The following is a 15220-nucleotide window of genomic DNA, read 5'->3' on the forward strand; positions in this document are numbered from 1 at the left end:
AAAGTTGACCTAAAACGCAATGTGGCGTCTTAAAGTTTGTCCAACTGTGCAGGAGAACTCACCTCATTGCAAGGTTACACTGACACAGAATCTACTATGACACAAAAGCAGACGTCAATAAAGATTATATCTCTTCTGCAAAGAGTAAGGGCAGTTTCCACATTCACAGGGTAACATCACCTGGCCTGAAACCTGACAGGGAAAGAAAAGACTCGCAGAAAGGAATTAGGAGGTCATAGAATCATAGGCTCATGGAATAGTTAGGGTTGGAAAGGACCTTAAGATCATCTAGTTCCAACCCTCCTGCCATGGGCAGGGATACCTCACACTAAACCATGTCACCCAAGGCTCTGTCCAACCTGGACTTAAAAAAGGTCAGTGGAGATGAAGACAGCTTTTGAGAGGTTAGAGGAGAGCCAGAGCTGTTGAGTGACTGTCAGCAAATACTTAGAAAAAGAGGTTCAAAAAGAAAAAATGTACCTCTGAAATGAATGTGCCCAAGCAAAACATACTGCCAGACTACTATATGTTTGCAAATAATGGCTACTGCTTTACCAAACATTTCCAAAGCTTGTAGACAAAACCTTCCCAAGTAATTTGTAATTACTTTGTCAATAGACTCAGTCAAAACAATGTATCATTTTGTGTAAAAGACTTACTGTGTTCATTGAGTATTTTCAAATACAGAAGGAAGCTATGTACCTTGAGAAGACAGTTACCCAGAGTTGTGAATTCATCAGTAATACTGAGTAGTATTAGTAATGTGTTACTTTCCAGCTGCTTGCTTGCTTTGTGTTCAGTTTGTCTTCAAGGGACATACTGAAGAGGTTGAAGATCAAAACACAGAGAAGGCAATGATCACGAAGAAAAATCTACGGTTACCAGAAACATAATACTAGCCAATCCTCTGATAAACATTTAAACCTTTTCCTGATAGCTTCATATGCAGGAATCAATTGAGAAGGAAAATGGCTCAGAATTGACCCACTGACTGCAACCTTTGTATTGGAGTTACAGCTGCAATAGCTATCACTGCAAGCAGTTCCTTTCCCAGTTGTGAGCTGAACCATTGCTCTAAAATAAATTTATTTGAAAATAAAACCCAGAAACAGCAGCCAAAACTAAAAAAGTCAAACATTGCTTAACATGCTATAGCTCATAAAGCCGCTATAAACTATATCACAGCTGAGCAGTTGTGTATTGCACATTCTGGAAAGTGACATTTATCAGGGGAGAAGAAAACAAATACAAAACAATAAAACTCTTCCTTAACCAGTAATTATTATTGCTGCCTTTGCAGTTTCCTTCCTTTTGGAATAATACCTCAAGGATTTCAGTCAGAATGTGTTGTAAAGCTAGTCCTGGCCAACTGCTTGTGGCTTGTTTGTGATTAGAATGTACATGTATTAAAGGTCCTAGCATATGTGTACAGTTTTATGTGTGAATCAAGTGAGCTATTAATAATAGTACTTCTTGGGGTTTATAACTCTTTTTTACAGGAAGAAGATGCAACTACCAGTTTTTTTTCTTTCATTGATGGCTTGGCTTTCTAAGCTTTCAAAGAGTCAGCAAAATTAGGTTCACAATCTCATTCTCACCAACAGCATGACTAGGTGGGATAGAAAAGATAGAGCAATCACTGTTAACTCAAAGTCAGCTGTAATTTCCAAAGGCTTTTTCCAGAATTTCTGCTAACCCCAATAAATACCAGAGACAGAGGGGACCCAGAGTGCTGTTTTATACAAATCCATCTGTAAAGTCACAATGAGAAACACCTCGCTGTGATTCCTGTGGAATGAGCTGCTCCACACCCTCCTACGAGGTGTGCCTTACACATTAAAGCCTAAGCAAGTCATGCACTAGCATCAGCATATTAGGAGGCTTGAAAGCACATTTCTAAACAATTACAACCATGCTGTCTGCTTACTGTATTTCAAAAACAGACAGTAAAAACCTAATGTTGATCTGGATCAAAAATCTTCTGAAACACAATTCTTTAAAAGGAAATTTCTTTTTTTCCCTCCTACTCCCAATCATTTCTTAGTTCACCAGCATAATTTCACTTCAAAGAGAAAAGATTATAAGGTAGCATTTAGTAATACAAACATGTTGCATTCAGAGCAGCCAGGCTTGTAGGTTAAATTCCTCCCTGATTCTGTAGCTGTCCTGCAGATCCTAATATGGATAAGGTGGAGCAAGTGCTGCAGCTACAGGGTAGCTGATTCCGGAGGTGCTACTGCTGGTGGTGATCAAAGAAAGAGCAGGAAAGTTCATTCATATCTTCTATGCTTTCTGCCACTGCCTGAGAACAGCCATGGCAGGGAATTTCCAAAAGACTTGAAGGGAATACTGCCACCACAAGCCACTGAGTGGTGGAGGCTCAGTACTGAAATGTTTAGGCTATGGGATGTCTCAGTACCAGGAGAAGCAGTACTGTAGGATGCAGTAGAGTTCACTGCTTTATTGAACTTTCTGCCTTGCTCAAGCTCATTTTCTGCCCAGTATGACTCTTCTCTGCTTGTCTCATCAGAACAAAGAACGTGGCCTCAGGTGAAAAACATGACCTTTAAAATGCACATTCGTCTACTCAGCACTGGTAAATCTGCAAGTGTGGTTTGGTTCCACAAGGTGAATAATGCCAAGGCATTAATTCTCTGTGGTACATCTGCATTCCAGGTATCTTGTGGAAAACATAAGCAAAGAGTGAGCATGTAACTTTGTGCTTCGTTCTAGTATGATATACTCTTGGTGATCCAGTGGAGCTGTTTGAGAAAAATATTAGAAGTGATGATTTCATATACAGACACATGAATAACGTTTTGAGGGGGAGAAGGAGAAAACAGAGAAACAGAGCTCCTTCCAATAAACATATAGTTGAATTCTACCCTAAAAGTGCTTTGGTTTCAGTAAAAAGAGACTTTGCTTGTCCAGCTGATCTCGTTTCCACCAGCTGGTGACACAGCTCAGACTCACGGCTGAGCAAAGCTAAGCTCTGCACCTCCCTGCACTCTCTGAATTTCTGCAACCTTGTGTAGTTGGAAAAAAACCCTTCCATGATTGGTAGCTTTGTTTCGTTTAGAATGTCTGCTAGCATTTATTCCTAACTCATGAAATTCCTGCTTTCTGTGTATTTTGAGGGGAAGCTTTAATTTTAGTTACTCCGTATAAAGAGTTAAATTTTATTTCTGAAAGCTCAATAAATGGGGCTATCTTGATTGATGCTTTAAGTGCAACCCCTTCCCAATATTCTGAACATAATGAGGTTAGTGCTAAAAGCTGGATTCTCTCTCATCTGTCTGCATTATCTATTTATTTCGCACACGTCACCATAGCAAATGAGTGCTGCATTAAGTACTAAATAGTTGAGGTCAGACAAAGCCTGGGTTGTTTTTTTCCCCCCTCACAAAGCCTCAAACATTCATTAATGGATTTTAGTTTATTACCTGAGGTTAAAAAAAAAAATAAAATATCAGTATTATCACATTATTGAAGTATCTCAAAACAAATTACTTTGACATCCTTATTCAAAACATTTTGTCTTACAATGTTTAAATGGACTTAATTTCAAGTAGCCTTTAAAATTATTTACTATTTTTAAAAAGCACTCAGAATACAAACAGAATGTTTGCCACAGGCTAAACTGGATGTATTTTGAGCCAAACATTTGCTTTTCTTTTAAAATGCTACCAACCCCCTAAATTTTGTACTCATGTAGCTGTATTAAATACTGCTTAAGTACTTTGAATAGAAGTAGTTAACTACACCTATGCATTAAATTTTTTAAATAGAAAATCCACCATCTATTTAGAATTCTCACCAGAGCAAACTATTTGAGGTATATAATGGTCTGGTGTGAAGCATCCCTGCCAATGGCAGGGGGTTGGGAACTAGATGATCTTGAGGTCCTTTCCAATCCTAATCATTCTATGTTTCTGCAACTATTTGGCACAGTGTACGTCTGTTAGGGTTTGTCTAGCAAAATGTTAAGCCTTATGAATGCAATGAAGTTAGAACCTGTCCAATTAACTTACCAGGTTAAAAGTACTTGTGCACACTGCCATTCTCTTACCCATGGCATAACCCTATGTCATGTTAATACGCACAGAGGTGATAACAGAGGTAAACATTCCGAAATCTTATTAGTCCTGACGGTGAATAATCAGGCAGCTGGAGATCTGTAGCATGAAGCCATATATATTAAAAATGATTTGCAAATAATCTCCTGGGGTGGAAGAAGGCTGTTTCTATGGTGCTTTTGTATAAGGAATGAGGAAAACAGATGAAAAGTACGAGGTTCAACTCTAAAAATACCTCCTTCACTTTCAGATAGTTCCATGGGCATTGAGCCTTCCAACACAAACCCAGCAGGAGGCAGAGAGCAAGAGGAACCAATAATGTCATGGTACACATTAGGAGCTTAGCTGCACTGATAAATGAAAAAGTACATCAATTCACTGTTGGGGATTTAAGGCCGAAATGTGGTAAACGTATTAATACAATTCCACCCATAGTGGGAGCAAGAAAAACTTACGGGTTCGGCTTCACGCCCTCTCAGCTGCACCCCTTCTCTGATCTAGGACACAAATCTGAGTCCTGCTTGTGACTATCCAACCTCTGTTTCCAGTCTGCTGGGCTAGCTCAGGCCTTTCCACATACCGGAGCTTTCTCAGGTGGTGTTTGCCTCCTATGTTCCCCTGTCTCACAGAGGGAAGGCAGGCTCCAGTGAACAAGGGGACTCATCCTTGTTTTGACTGAATTCAGTCACTTCAGCCAACTAGACCATAGTCAGGAGAAACAACCAAGCTCATAAGGACTGTGTGTTATGTAAAATGTACCTTGCAGTTGCTGTTAAAACACTGAAAACGGAGAAAGCATGGATAAAAATAAACACAAAACCCGAAGAAAAGTTAATTTTGACCAGACCACGCAGAACAGCTTTTTGTTTTGACTTTCTCTGAGTAGTTTTGGGACCCCTTTCCTCATTACAGCATTACTGACTGACTAAAGAGACAGTCCAGACTCTACCTGGATCACATAACAAATAGTATGCGTTTGCTACTGTTTCACATTGTGTGTTCTACACAATAACTAAAATGTTCCCAGGGAATGTTTCTATTTGTGAGGTAATGTGTTCATGACCTCAGAAAACAGCAAAAATGCATCTGCCTGCTTAGGTGATACCTTTTCAGATAGGCACAGCAAGTGACTGGTTCATCCCAACCAACCCAAGCCTTCTCCTCTGGCTTGTTTCCTTTACCATACCGCAGGGAGCATGACAGCTTTTTCGGCAGGTGATGGCAATGGCGTATAAAATCCTCACCCCCTCATGAAAATGAACCATTTTACTGAAATACACTAAGGAAAATTTTTTTTTCCTTTTTTAATCAAATGTTTCTGTTTGGAACCTGTGAGCTGTCGCTCCTGGGCTGTGTTATAAACAGCTCAAGCACAGTTTCCTGACGTTTTCCTTCCTTTTTTTTTTTTTCTTTTAAAGTCACTGAACTTTTTATTTTCATGGATCACATCATGGAGTCTTTACTCATACTGCATATTTGTGAGGAACTTATGCTATGGGTTGTCCCAAGGACATGTGTCAACTTGAACTGCAGAATAAATTCAAAGTAGCCCAAATGAAAGAGCGTCCAAGCATAGTGCATGTAGGTAATAAAAAAGGATGCAGCTTGCCACTGAACATTTGCAGTCAGACATCAGCATGCAAACAGCAGGATATTTTCAAGGACAGACATTTTCATCTTTGTTCTGCAATCCCTAATACCAGAGAGGTCTTATGCAATGTTTGTTTTATATATTTCATTGTTTCAGTGTCAGATAGTCCTTTCCAGCACAGGCTGAAAGAACATGAAGGTCCTCGCTGTCCTGACAAACAGTACCTGATCTCTGAGCATGCTGGTGCCATTGATAACGTACACTGAGCTGTAGAAGTCCTGTGGTGTGAGGGGATGCAAAACTTTTCGCTGCTTATTGCCATAACCCCTCAAACTCCCAGACTGAAATAAAAACAGACAGCACACTTAAATGGTATCCACAGCGTATAGAAAAGCCAACTAGCTTGACACAAAAAAATACAGCTAATGACAGATTTTATTAATGTGCTGCTTTTCTGAATGCTTTATTACCACATTAGAAGCCTAAGTTTGCAATTGGAAACAGCTGCTGTTTGGCTTACTCTCTATTTCCTGAACCAAAGTAAGCACTGTGTTCTAACAGAATCTCAAGCTTTTGAAAAACATATCAGTTTTCATGAACTGTGAGACCAAGACCTCTCTGCTGATTCAAGTTTCAATGAGACTTTTGCCTGAGAAATTGTAGCAGAACTGCTTTACAATGCCCAGAAACAGCTGCCTCCTACTTAGTAGGTCTTTTTTGATCCCAGTTTATTTTGTCTTGGGATAAAAAAAAAAGGTGACTATTAGATATAAACCAAACACATTCAATCACCTAGAAGCATAATCTAACAAATATTAGTCACAAACATTAATGTTGGGTAAAGCATGTCACATTTATCCCCTCAAGAATGGGGAGCTGGTAGAGTTTGCATCATTAGAAAAACACATCTACATGTGGTCACTATTGTACAGGGAAAGTCTAGATCCAATTTAGCATTTAAAAACCCCCAAACTCTGATCTGCTTTGGGTTGTCATGGGATCGTCACAGGTATAAGGACAGTTTTTCCTCCCACTACCAATCTGGCTGCGTCGTTTGCCTCTGCACTAAATGTTGAGGCTGCTCAGAGCAAACTTCTAGGCAATGGCAGTAAGCTGAAAGGCATGAATTCCTCTCGGAACAACAGCAAATCAGCTGGGAACAAGACAGAAAAACTGCTAGTGAACAAAGACAAGCTGCAAGCAAGTTCCTTGTCTGGAAACAGGTACAGCTTGCTTATCTTCAAGTTATTATTTCCAGCCTTCAGAAAACTGAGACATGCTGAGTTGTACTCGGAATACATGTTTTATATTGCTTTTGCAGTGACAATATACCCTTGCTGCCTTGAAATGAGATTTGCAAAATGCAAAAAAAAGGCAGCAGTTATCAAAACACATTGCTATGTTTTTCTTATTTCCAGCAACCAAGTAACATTTACATTACAAGCAAGGAAGCCAAAACAGGCAACCGAGCACAAAGGAGAGCTGGAAACACCAAATACATTAAAAGTTCAGAAATGCAAAAGTTCATCCTAGTGTTTACCCATATTCTAATACTTCAAGAAGACTGAACACTTCGACAAGTTGAACAGCCTTTGCCTGCAGGACTGTTTGATATCGCATGGCCCTGTGACAAACCAAACTGGCATTGTTTTCTGATCAAAGCAAGCCCTAATAGCATTAAAATTGAGCAGCCTGACATGTTTTCCTCTCTCAACCATCACTTCTCTACATTGCCACCAGCTTTTCCTTGAGCTGTTGCAGTATGATATTCTGCTAGTTTAAAGCATGGTCAGACTTTCGTTTCAGATTATACAAACGTTAACATCTATTCTGCTATGCTTGATAAGGTGACAGGAGGTTGTCAGTATATTATGGCAGTGCAGAAAAGGTTGCTTTCAGGGTATGGTTACGCACAGTTTCTGTTGGTTTCAATGATATTACAAGAAAAAGAGGAAGCAGGAGAGCTTTAGCAATTTTTGAATTAAGTCCTTGTGCAGCATAATAGTTAAATGTGTCTTTAAAACTAAGCATACGCTTTGGTCTTTTTTATAAAGGACAGACATGGAGCAACTGTGGTTATAGCAGGACACAAATGGATTACCCCGGTAACCCATGGAGGCATCCTGCACAGGATGAGACGCTGCACATTTTTGTAGTTCTGTCCATGAATATTTGTATTTGCTTTCACAGATAGTAAAAGGGTCTTATAACTTCAAATAAAAGTAAAACTGATTAGATATTATGAAGTCAAATCTCAGATGCTCAGGAAAATATAGCTCCATTGATGGCAAGTGGAGCAGAATAGAGTTAATTAAGTTCATAACTAGACTGAGTTTGCAAGTGCTAGCTTCTCTGCTCCGATGTGACATACAACCCATCAAAGAACACTTTACAGAGGACTTCTTACAGAAAGAGTTAAGGGTTTATTCACTTATGCTGCTTCACAAGCTCATTTTGTCCACTGCAATCACTGTTACTGCTGCAATTCAAATTTCTCTTTTATGACTTTGATTGCAATTGGATATGGTACTAACCAGAGTGAACACGAGAAAATGCACCAGTCAATGATACTAGGCTGGATATTAACTCCTTCAGTCATATCTACCACCTGGCTGTCAATCATTTAGTGTAGTCTAGCACTGTCTCCTTGGAAGTAAGGAAGCCAAGCAGACTTTTCATACAGTTTTGGAGTAGCAGTCATGGGTTTAAAATTACTTAGCCTTAGTAGATATTCTATCCTCACTTTATAGCACAATGGACCTGACTTAAATCAGTGAAGACAGATTCCTGTCAAAGTGTAGTAGACATCAGGGGTGGATGAGAAGACTTAGAAGAAAACAACTATTTTAGACGTTTGTACAGCACAACTCAAACTGAATTTATCGTGAGGTTCTGAAACGTCCAAAGACATTTTACTGCCTTCTGGTTTCCAGATGGGTCTGTATCCAGAACACCAGAATACCACAAAAATGCTGCTTTTTTCCTGCTGCAATCAGAAGCAGCTGCAACACAAGATTATAGAAAAGTCTGATTCTTAGAAAATGGTTGTCTCTGTTTTGCAAAATAAAAGTGGTTTATATATTTAAATAAACTTTGCAGGGCATCCAAACATTTAGAATTGCATTAAGACACGCATTTCAAACCCTTGCAAGCATATCTTTCACTAGCTGTTTGCTCCTAATGAGGGAATTGGGAATATTTCAGCACATAAAATACAAGATACAGAATTCTGGTATAACCCAGCTATAATTTAATAGGTGGTTTTTACAGTATCACTTAAATTTTCTGCTGCTCAGTTTCCCTATTGGTCTAGGGAACCACACTTCTAAAGTGATTGGTTGAAGTGTGAAGTCAACACCCTTACTATTATTATTTTATTGACTACAACCATATGAAGTGGTGAATTTCACTTTTTTGGAGGTAAATTGTTATTCAGCATCCCACTGAATTATATTCAAAATCCAGTAATTGACTAGCATTTTGAGCTTTAACCAGCAAGATGTCAAGAGCCCCTAGGATTAGTTATACAATGAAAGTTGAAGGTATACAATAATTTTAGAAGCTGCACAGCCCTTGCAAGACCAAGACCATAAGGAATTTTGCTCCTGTTTGTGCTTCCATTGTAGAGCTATTGTCCAATTTGATTTTGCAGCCCTTGTATTCAGCAGATTTACACAGCTACATGTGCATACTACATGTTCGAAACACTTGTCCATATCAAGCATACCATATGGAAAGATGCATGCACATGCTTATGCATAAATCACACTGTGAGGTGCAGGAAAATGAAGGTGCTTTTAAAGGTTTTATTTTTATCTGACTTTTTATAAAATTAATAAACAAGACAAGGTTATAATGTAACCAAAGGATACCTTCATTGGTATTAGTTCCTAGTATCTAGTAAGAGGGGTCAATATCTAAATAAATAATTATATATAAGTGAAGGTGAATACTAACTCTTGGGCTTATATGGAAGTTGCCCGATATTTGCAGCAATTCTGACTCATAATAAAAATGATTTATTTAAAGATTTATTATGAACATTGCAGGAAAGGAGATAACAGACATGCACCACTGTTTACAGTAAAATTTCCTGTAAATTAAAAAGAGTTCTTACTCTCTGTTTGGTTTTGATTTGGTACTGTACCAAGTATCTGTTTATAAAAGGAAATATGACAGTACAAAGTGTACAAAGTGAATTGCAAAATAGATCAACAGTCAAGGTGAATTTGCTTTAAATTAAGTCCTAGCAACACAGAGGCTCTAGATCTCATTAAGGTAAGGAAAGCAGGTCTAAGGCAGATCTTTCACGCACGGTTACTGAAAGCTGAACTGCCTGATATTCAGGCCAGAAAGCTACTCTCCAAACTAGGATTGGTGTTAGCCGCTCAGCAAATGTGTTGGTCACTCTCAGTGTCAGAAGAATATAACCTTAGCCATCTGCCATGCTTGAACCTCCCTAATCTGTGTGCTGTGCTACAGGGATCTCAACCCCAAGAGCAGGGCTCTCTAAAGGGTTTTTTCTGCACACTTTCTGAGAAAGTTCAGCTACTGGAGACCATCAGCACAGCACAGTGAGTGGAGATCCAAATAGAGCTAAGATGGTTTTATTTTACTGAGGTACCAGTGCACACAATCATGACCTTAGAGACACACCAGTGAGAAAAAGCCTGAACTGCTTGTAAAAAAAGCTTCAGGTGGTGAAGAGATAAGGCTGTGAAAAATCATTGCAGAGGACTACAAAGAAAAGTTTGGTATAAAGCAGGTAACGTGTTTTAAAGGGACTATGTCTTGTGGACTTTTTCCTGTAATTAATTTTTCTGAGCTTTCTTGCTTATAATACTCTCTAAACAGCTTATTAGAGTCTTTCTGGAGTCACATTTATGTGACAAAGTATGCTTCAACCTCAAATTGTCCCGTCCTACAGCAAATCTTCTGGAGGGGTGTTGGGTGAAGGTAGTGCATTCACAGTTAAAAAGGAATAATGAGACCAGGCATCATATGTTTCATCAGAAAACTCAAAAGCAACCTGTTCTGCAGAAGCAATTCCCTTAGTCGAATTAGCCCTGGAGCCACCCTGGTATACCTAGAGATTGGAGAAGCAGGACTAAGACTTCATAGATCTCCAAAGTATCCAGCCAAGGAAAGAAAATGCTCATGAATGGAAGTGCTGGATCTGGATCTGGGTCATGTTAATTCTCCATGTACATGCAACAAAAGATTTACATGGAGAATAAAAGCCTGAAATTATTGACACTCTGGAAGCCAGAAGTTACATGTCTTTCTGGGGTTTACTCCAAACTGTTCTAAGATCCATTATCTGATATTTAGTGCTATGAAATTAATGCTGGATTTTTAAAATCATGTAGTTACTAAAACCAATTTGCAGACAAGCCTGTGTATACAAGTTCAATGGTTTAGAAGGTATGTTGGCACTTACCTGGGGGCACATGCTCATTCATGATGACAAGTGATGCTGGTGTAGGCCGCCTTTTCCTGATCTGTAACAGGCATGAAACAAGGAGATTCATTAGTGTGCAGTTATGCACACAATGCAAAGTAAAGAATCAGGGTGTCCTCCTGAGTATAGACCAAGCAAAGTTAAAAAACTAAATACCTCAAGAACAGCAGCACATCACTGTCTTACTGACTGCTTGTCTGGTCTGACAGTGATCTGGGTCATGCTGCTGCTTGTACATGGAAAACAAAGGCATGGGGAAGAGCTTTCCAAAATACCTTTAGGATTAGCAGTCATCTTGAATAAGGTTTTGGGCATGTATTGCTGACATGAATCAGTCATGTCTTAAAATATTGCTATTTAGCTTTGAGTCAGGAAAATTATTGCAGTAGTTTGTGTGCTTATGTGCACGAATACCTTGTACTGTTACAGCTCTCACAAGTAATCATTAATAATACGGTTTTGTGAGTGCACTTGAGAGCTGATACTGTGTGCCTTCCAATGAATTTATGAAATTTCTAAGCTGTGGCCAGAGGTGTTACTATTGTTCTTTAACTAAAGAAAAGCAATACTTGACACTTTGAAAAGAACATTTTCAGAGCACGATACAACTGATCTTTCGTATCAATATATAATCCTGATTTGTATTCAGAGTTTATTTGGTTAAGTACTTTTGTTCCATTAACAGTCATTGAATTACATGATATTGGACTACCCTCTTATAATGCATACATTTGCTTTGAAAGCTTTGTGTTGCTTTGCTAAAGCATCCAAGCTATTGATATTCTATAGAATTTAAGAGAGGAACCAGGACTACTCAAGCTAGAAACCGTTCTGACACATAACCTCAATGTCAGGGCGTTTGTTCCTTTTAGTTGCTGAGCCAACATCTGTATTTAGCTGGGTTCAAATTTTGCTTTCAGAGGTGTAAGTGGAAAATTACATCATCAGGGTTAATGGGTTTATTCCAGATTAGCATAACTGTAGCTAACAGCAGAATTTACTACTATAATTTCATCACATACCCACAGTGAAACTGTATCGCACCTGGGACTAAACTCACAACAGAAAAAAAAGGACTGCCCATAAATGCAGGGCAGAATTTGGGCCACAGCATTTCAAAAGCCATGGGAATTCTGGGAAATCCTAATCCTATGGTTCTCACGGATTTCAGAAAAATATCAGAACACATCCTGCTTGAATTGATTGCAGCGCTGTTACAAAAGGCATGGACATTTTGCAGAAGTACCTATGGACAAATGAAGATCTGCAGCAATTCTCTCCTACACCCTTCTAGTATTTCTTCATTGAGTGGTCACTCAAAACTCATTTTCTAGTGAAGGTGGCTGCCTTTTAAGAGACATGACATCAGAATGTTCAGGAAATCAGATACTTGTCCTAAGGCTCAAATAATTTCATAGCTAGCGACACAGAACTGTCAAGGTTATAACATTCCCCTGCTATCATCTAAAAGTAGACTTACCAAAATAGAAGCAAATGTTGAGAAGGACTTGGACTGAGCGAATATATGGGGTCACCTAATTACAGTTTATCCAGCTTTTCTTATAAAATTCCCTGTGTCCTTCTATATGCGCATCTACGCATATCTGTACTCAATAATAGATATCTTTTCCTCCTTAGACATCTGTATTGTTATATATATATGTACGTGTAAGTTTTGTCACATATATTTCTACACATATATATTTTTCAGTATGCAAAACCCTGTAACAATGACATAAAGAAGATCGTATAAAAAAAAAGAGAAATACAGGAGGTAACTGAAGTGATAGCTATTGTGCAAAACATAAACTGTATTTTCTCATGTTAAAATGAATGGTAAATAAGCTGTCTCCTGTGCAATATTTCCATTAAGTACCTATTATCAGCGTCATGCTTTGCTTGATGTAAAAATAATATACTTCAGTTGATTTGTTGAGGATGTATATTATCTATTAGGGTACAAGTCCAGTTACAGAAAAGGCACAACATATATACTGAAAAAACCTGCCCAACGTAAAGAAGCCTTATTCTGGCTAGAGGACATATCCCCCTCCCTCTTTGGTATATCCAGACATCGCTATAACCTCCAGAGCATTTGAACTATAGTTACGCTAATGTAAGTTAGAAAAGCATTTAGGCCACAAGTATTACCTTGCCCCCATTCCTACCCCATTCCCTCAAAACAATGAAAGAAACTCATCTTCCTTACCTGCTCAGCTGCCTCAGGATCTATTTGACTCTGAAACAGCGGCACAGCAAACTGTATTTTTTTAGGGCTGTTGGGCTCCATCGTGATGCTGAGGTGAGTCAGAGAAGAGAAGAGCCTGGAGCTTGAGACTTGGTCTGCACCTCTCCCGGGCACCCTCCTCACAGCCAGGCTGTGTGCTCCTCAGTAACAGCTGCAACTCCCAACTTAGCACGGGAATCTGCGTGAGCCGAGCAGCTCCCTTATTCCACATCCACGGAGATGCCACTGGCTTGGCTATTTTCTTTTCCCCCCCCTCTCCCCTCTCTTCTGCAGTCCTTCAGATCCTCTCAGCACAAAGCTGAAAGGAACAATAAGCTAATTGTGTACCAGTTCACTTCTACATATGCCAAGCATTCACTCAGAAGCTAATTGAAAATGCAATACTAGCATTGCATGGCCTGGAGCCCTGGGATTTGAAAAAGAGGATCTCTCCATCGTACATTACTAACTGGCTGCTCAGAAGTGCAATGCAAGCTCCCTCTGAGTATTGCTGATGGGCTCTTAATTATTGATGAACACAAATCAGGAAGTTTTCAGATTTTGGGGGTGGAGGTAGCAGGAGGGGTGGATGCAATATTTCCATCTCTGTTACACTGTGCCAGAACAGCTTTCCTCTTCTCATCTATCACACATTTGCCTTTGCTCTCTCAAATCCATTCCTAAACCTCTTAAAGGAAGATTTTTGGTAGTGATGCTACGCAGATGCCTACACTTCCATGAAGCGTATCTGGTGTGCTAAGTAGATTTGCACCTTGGGCTGGGTTTTCAGATTTAGACTGTGATTTCTTCTGGTGGGCTCCATCTCACATGACTTCAGATACTGAGAACATCCGTATTTACACCAGCTATCTGGGCTCCCTCATGCTAGACACATCAAATGGCATTTCATTCTGTCCTCATTAAGTGGAATATAGTGTTTACTGGAGACGACATTTTTTTCCTATTAACCCTAGAAAAAGTGAAGATACCTCAGGCTGGTTACCTCACTTCTAGATGGCCAAAATTCAGAGGGTCAAATCCTACTTCAGGGTACAAAATCTGTGCCTTCTTCCAAGGCCATGAAAAGAATTTGGTCAATCGTACCAATAACATCCTTTGGTGAATATAATTGATTTTCACTTTTCATGTCACTTAATTCAAAAAAAAGTGTATGAAACGATACACAGCAACCACTGACTTCACCTATCTCGCTCCTTAGAGCACCTGACCACTGCCAAGCAGCAGAGCTCCTGTGACAAAGGTGTGCTTGACACCAAAACTGCAACCATGGATGGAAAATGCCGTAGAGCTAGTCCAAATGACTATGCTGAAAGCTTAGGTGTAGGCTGAAGAGCATCGAATCAATCTCCTGTTACACACTACCGCCAGCGGGGAAGAAAGAGAAAATGAGGTACGGCAGGAAAACTCAGACTGGCCCAGCTCATTACAGAATCAACTTTACTTGGGATGAGGCTACCTGCAGACAAAAAGTGCATTTTGGTCAGGTTTTTGGAGGGCCTGTGAACAAGTAAAGCAAACAAAACCAGCCAGAACAAAGAGCAAACATGGAATTCACGGAAAGGAGTAACAACTTGATTCTGCCTCTGACAGACTGCAGTGGAAACAGAGAAGCAACTGAATTCAAACCTAAGGCTGGACATCACCAAAACTCAGGAGTTTGAAAATGTGTTCCTTGTTCACCAAAAGGACTAAAGATTTTCACAGCTCATCACAGGTTTATTCAGTCACTGAGTATTTTTCCACCTGTGCCAGTAGAGGAGGCAGGGAAGGAGTGGGGATTGTAGTTAAGAACAATACACAGGCTGCACACAGCAGAACAAACCAGCAAGTCATGAAATATTTGT

The 15220-nt window shown here is 39.5% G+C and overlaps 1 protein-coding gene across 1 annotated transcript in view; it reads right to left on the bottom strand.

The window, feature by feature from the left end:
* PPP1R1C (protein phosphatase 1 regulatory inhibitor subunit 1C) overlaps positions 1-13815 on the bottom strand; it is a 51641-nt gene extending 37826 nt beyond the window's left edge. The window contains 3 exon segments of the mRNA XM_057411777.1: positions 11108-11168; positions 13338-13467; positions 13469-13815. Coding sequence (XP_057267760.1) covers positions 11108-11168; positions 13338-13467; positions 13469-13587 — 310 coding nt within the window. The 5' untranslated portion in view covers positions 13588-13815.
* Positions 13816-15220: the final 1405 nt, after the last annotated feature.

The sequence above is a fragment of the Pezoporus wallicus genome, unplaced genomic scaffold, assembly GCF_028554395.1.
Source record: "Pezoporus wallicus isolate ANWC-B61680 ecotype Strahan unplaced genomic scaffold, APGP_CSIRO_Pwel_v1 contig_6732, whole genome shotgun sequence".
NCBI lineage: Eukaryota > Metazoa > Chordata > Aves > Psittaciformes > Psittacidae > Pezoporus > Pezoporus wallicus.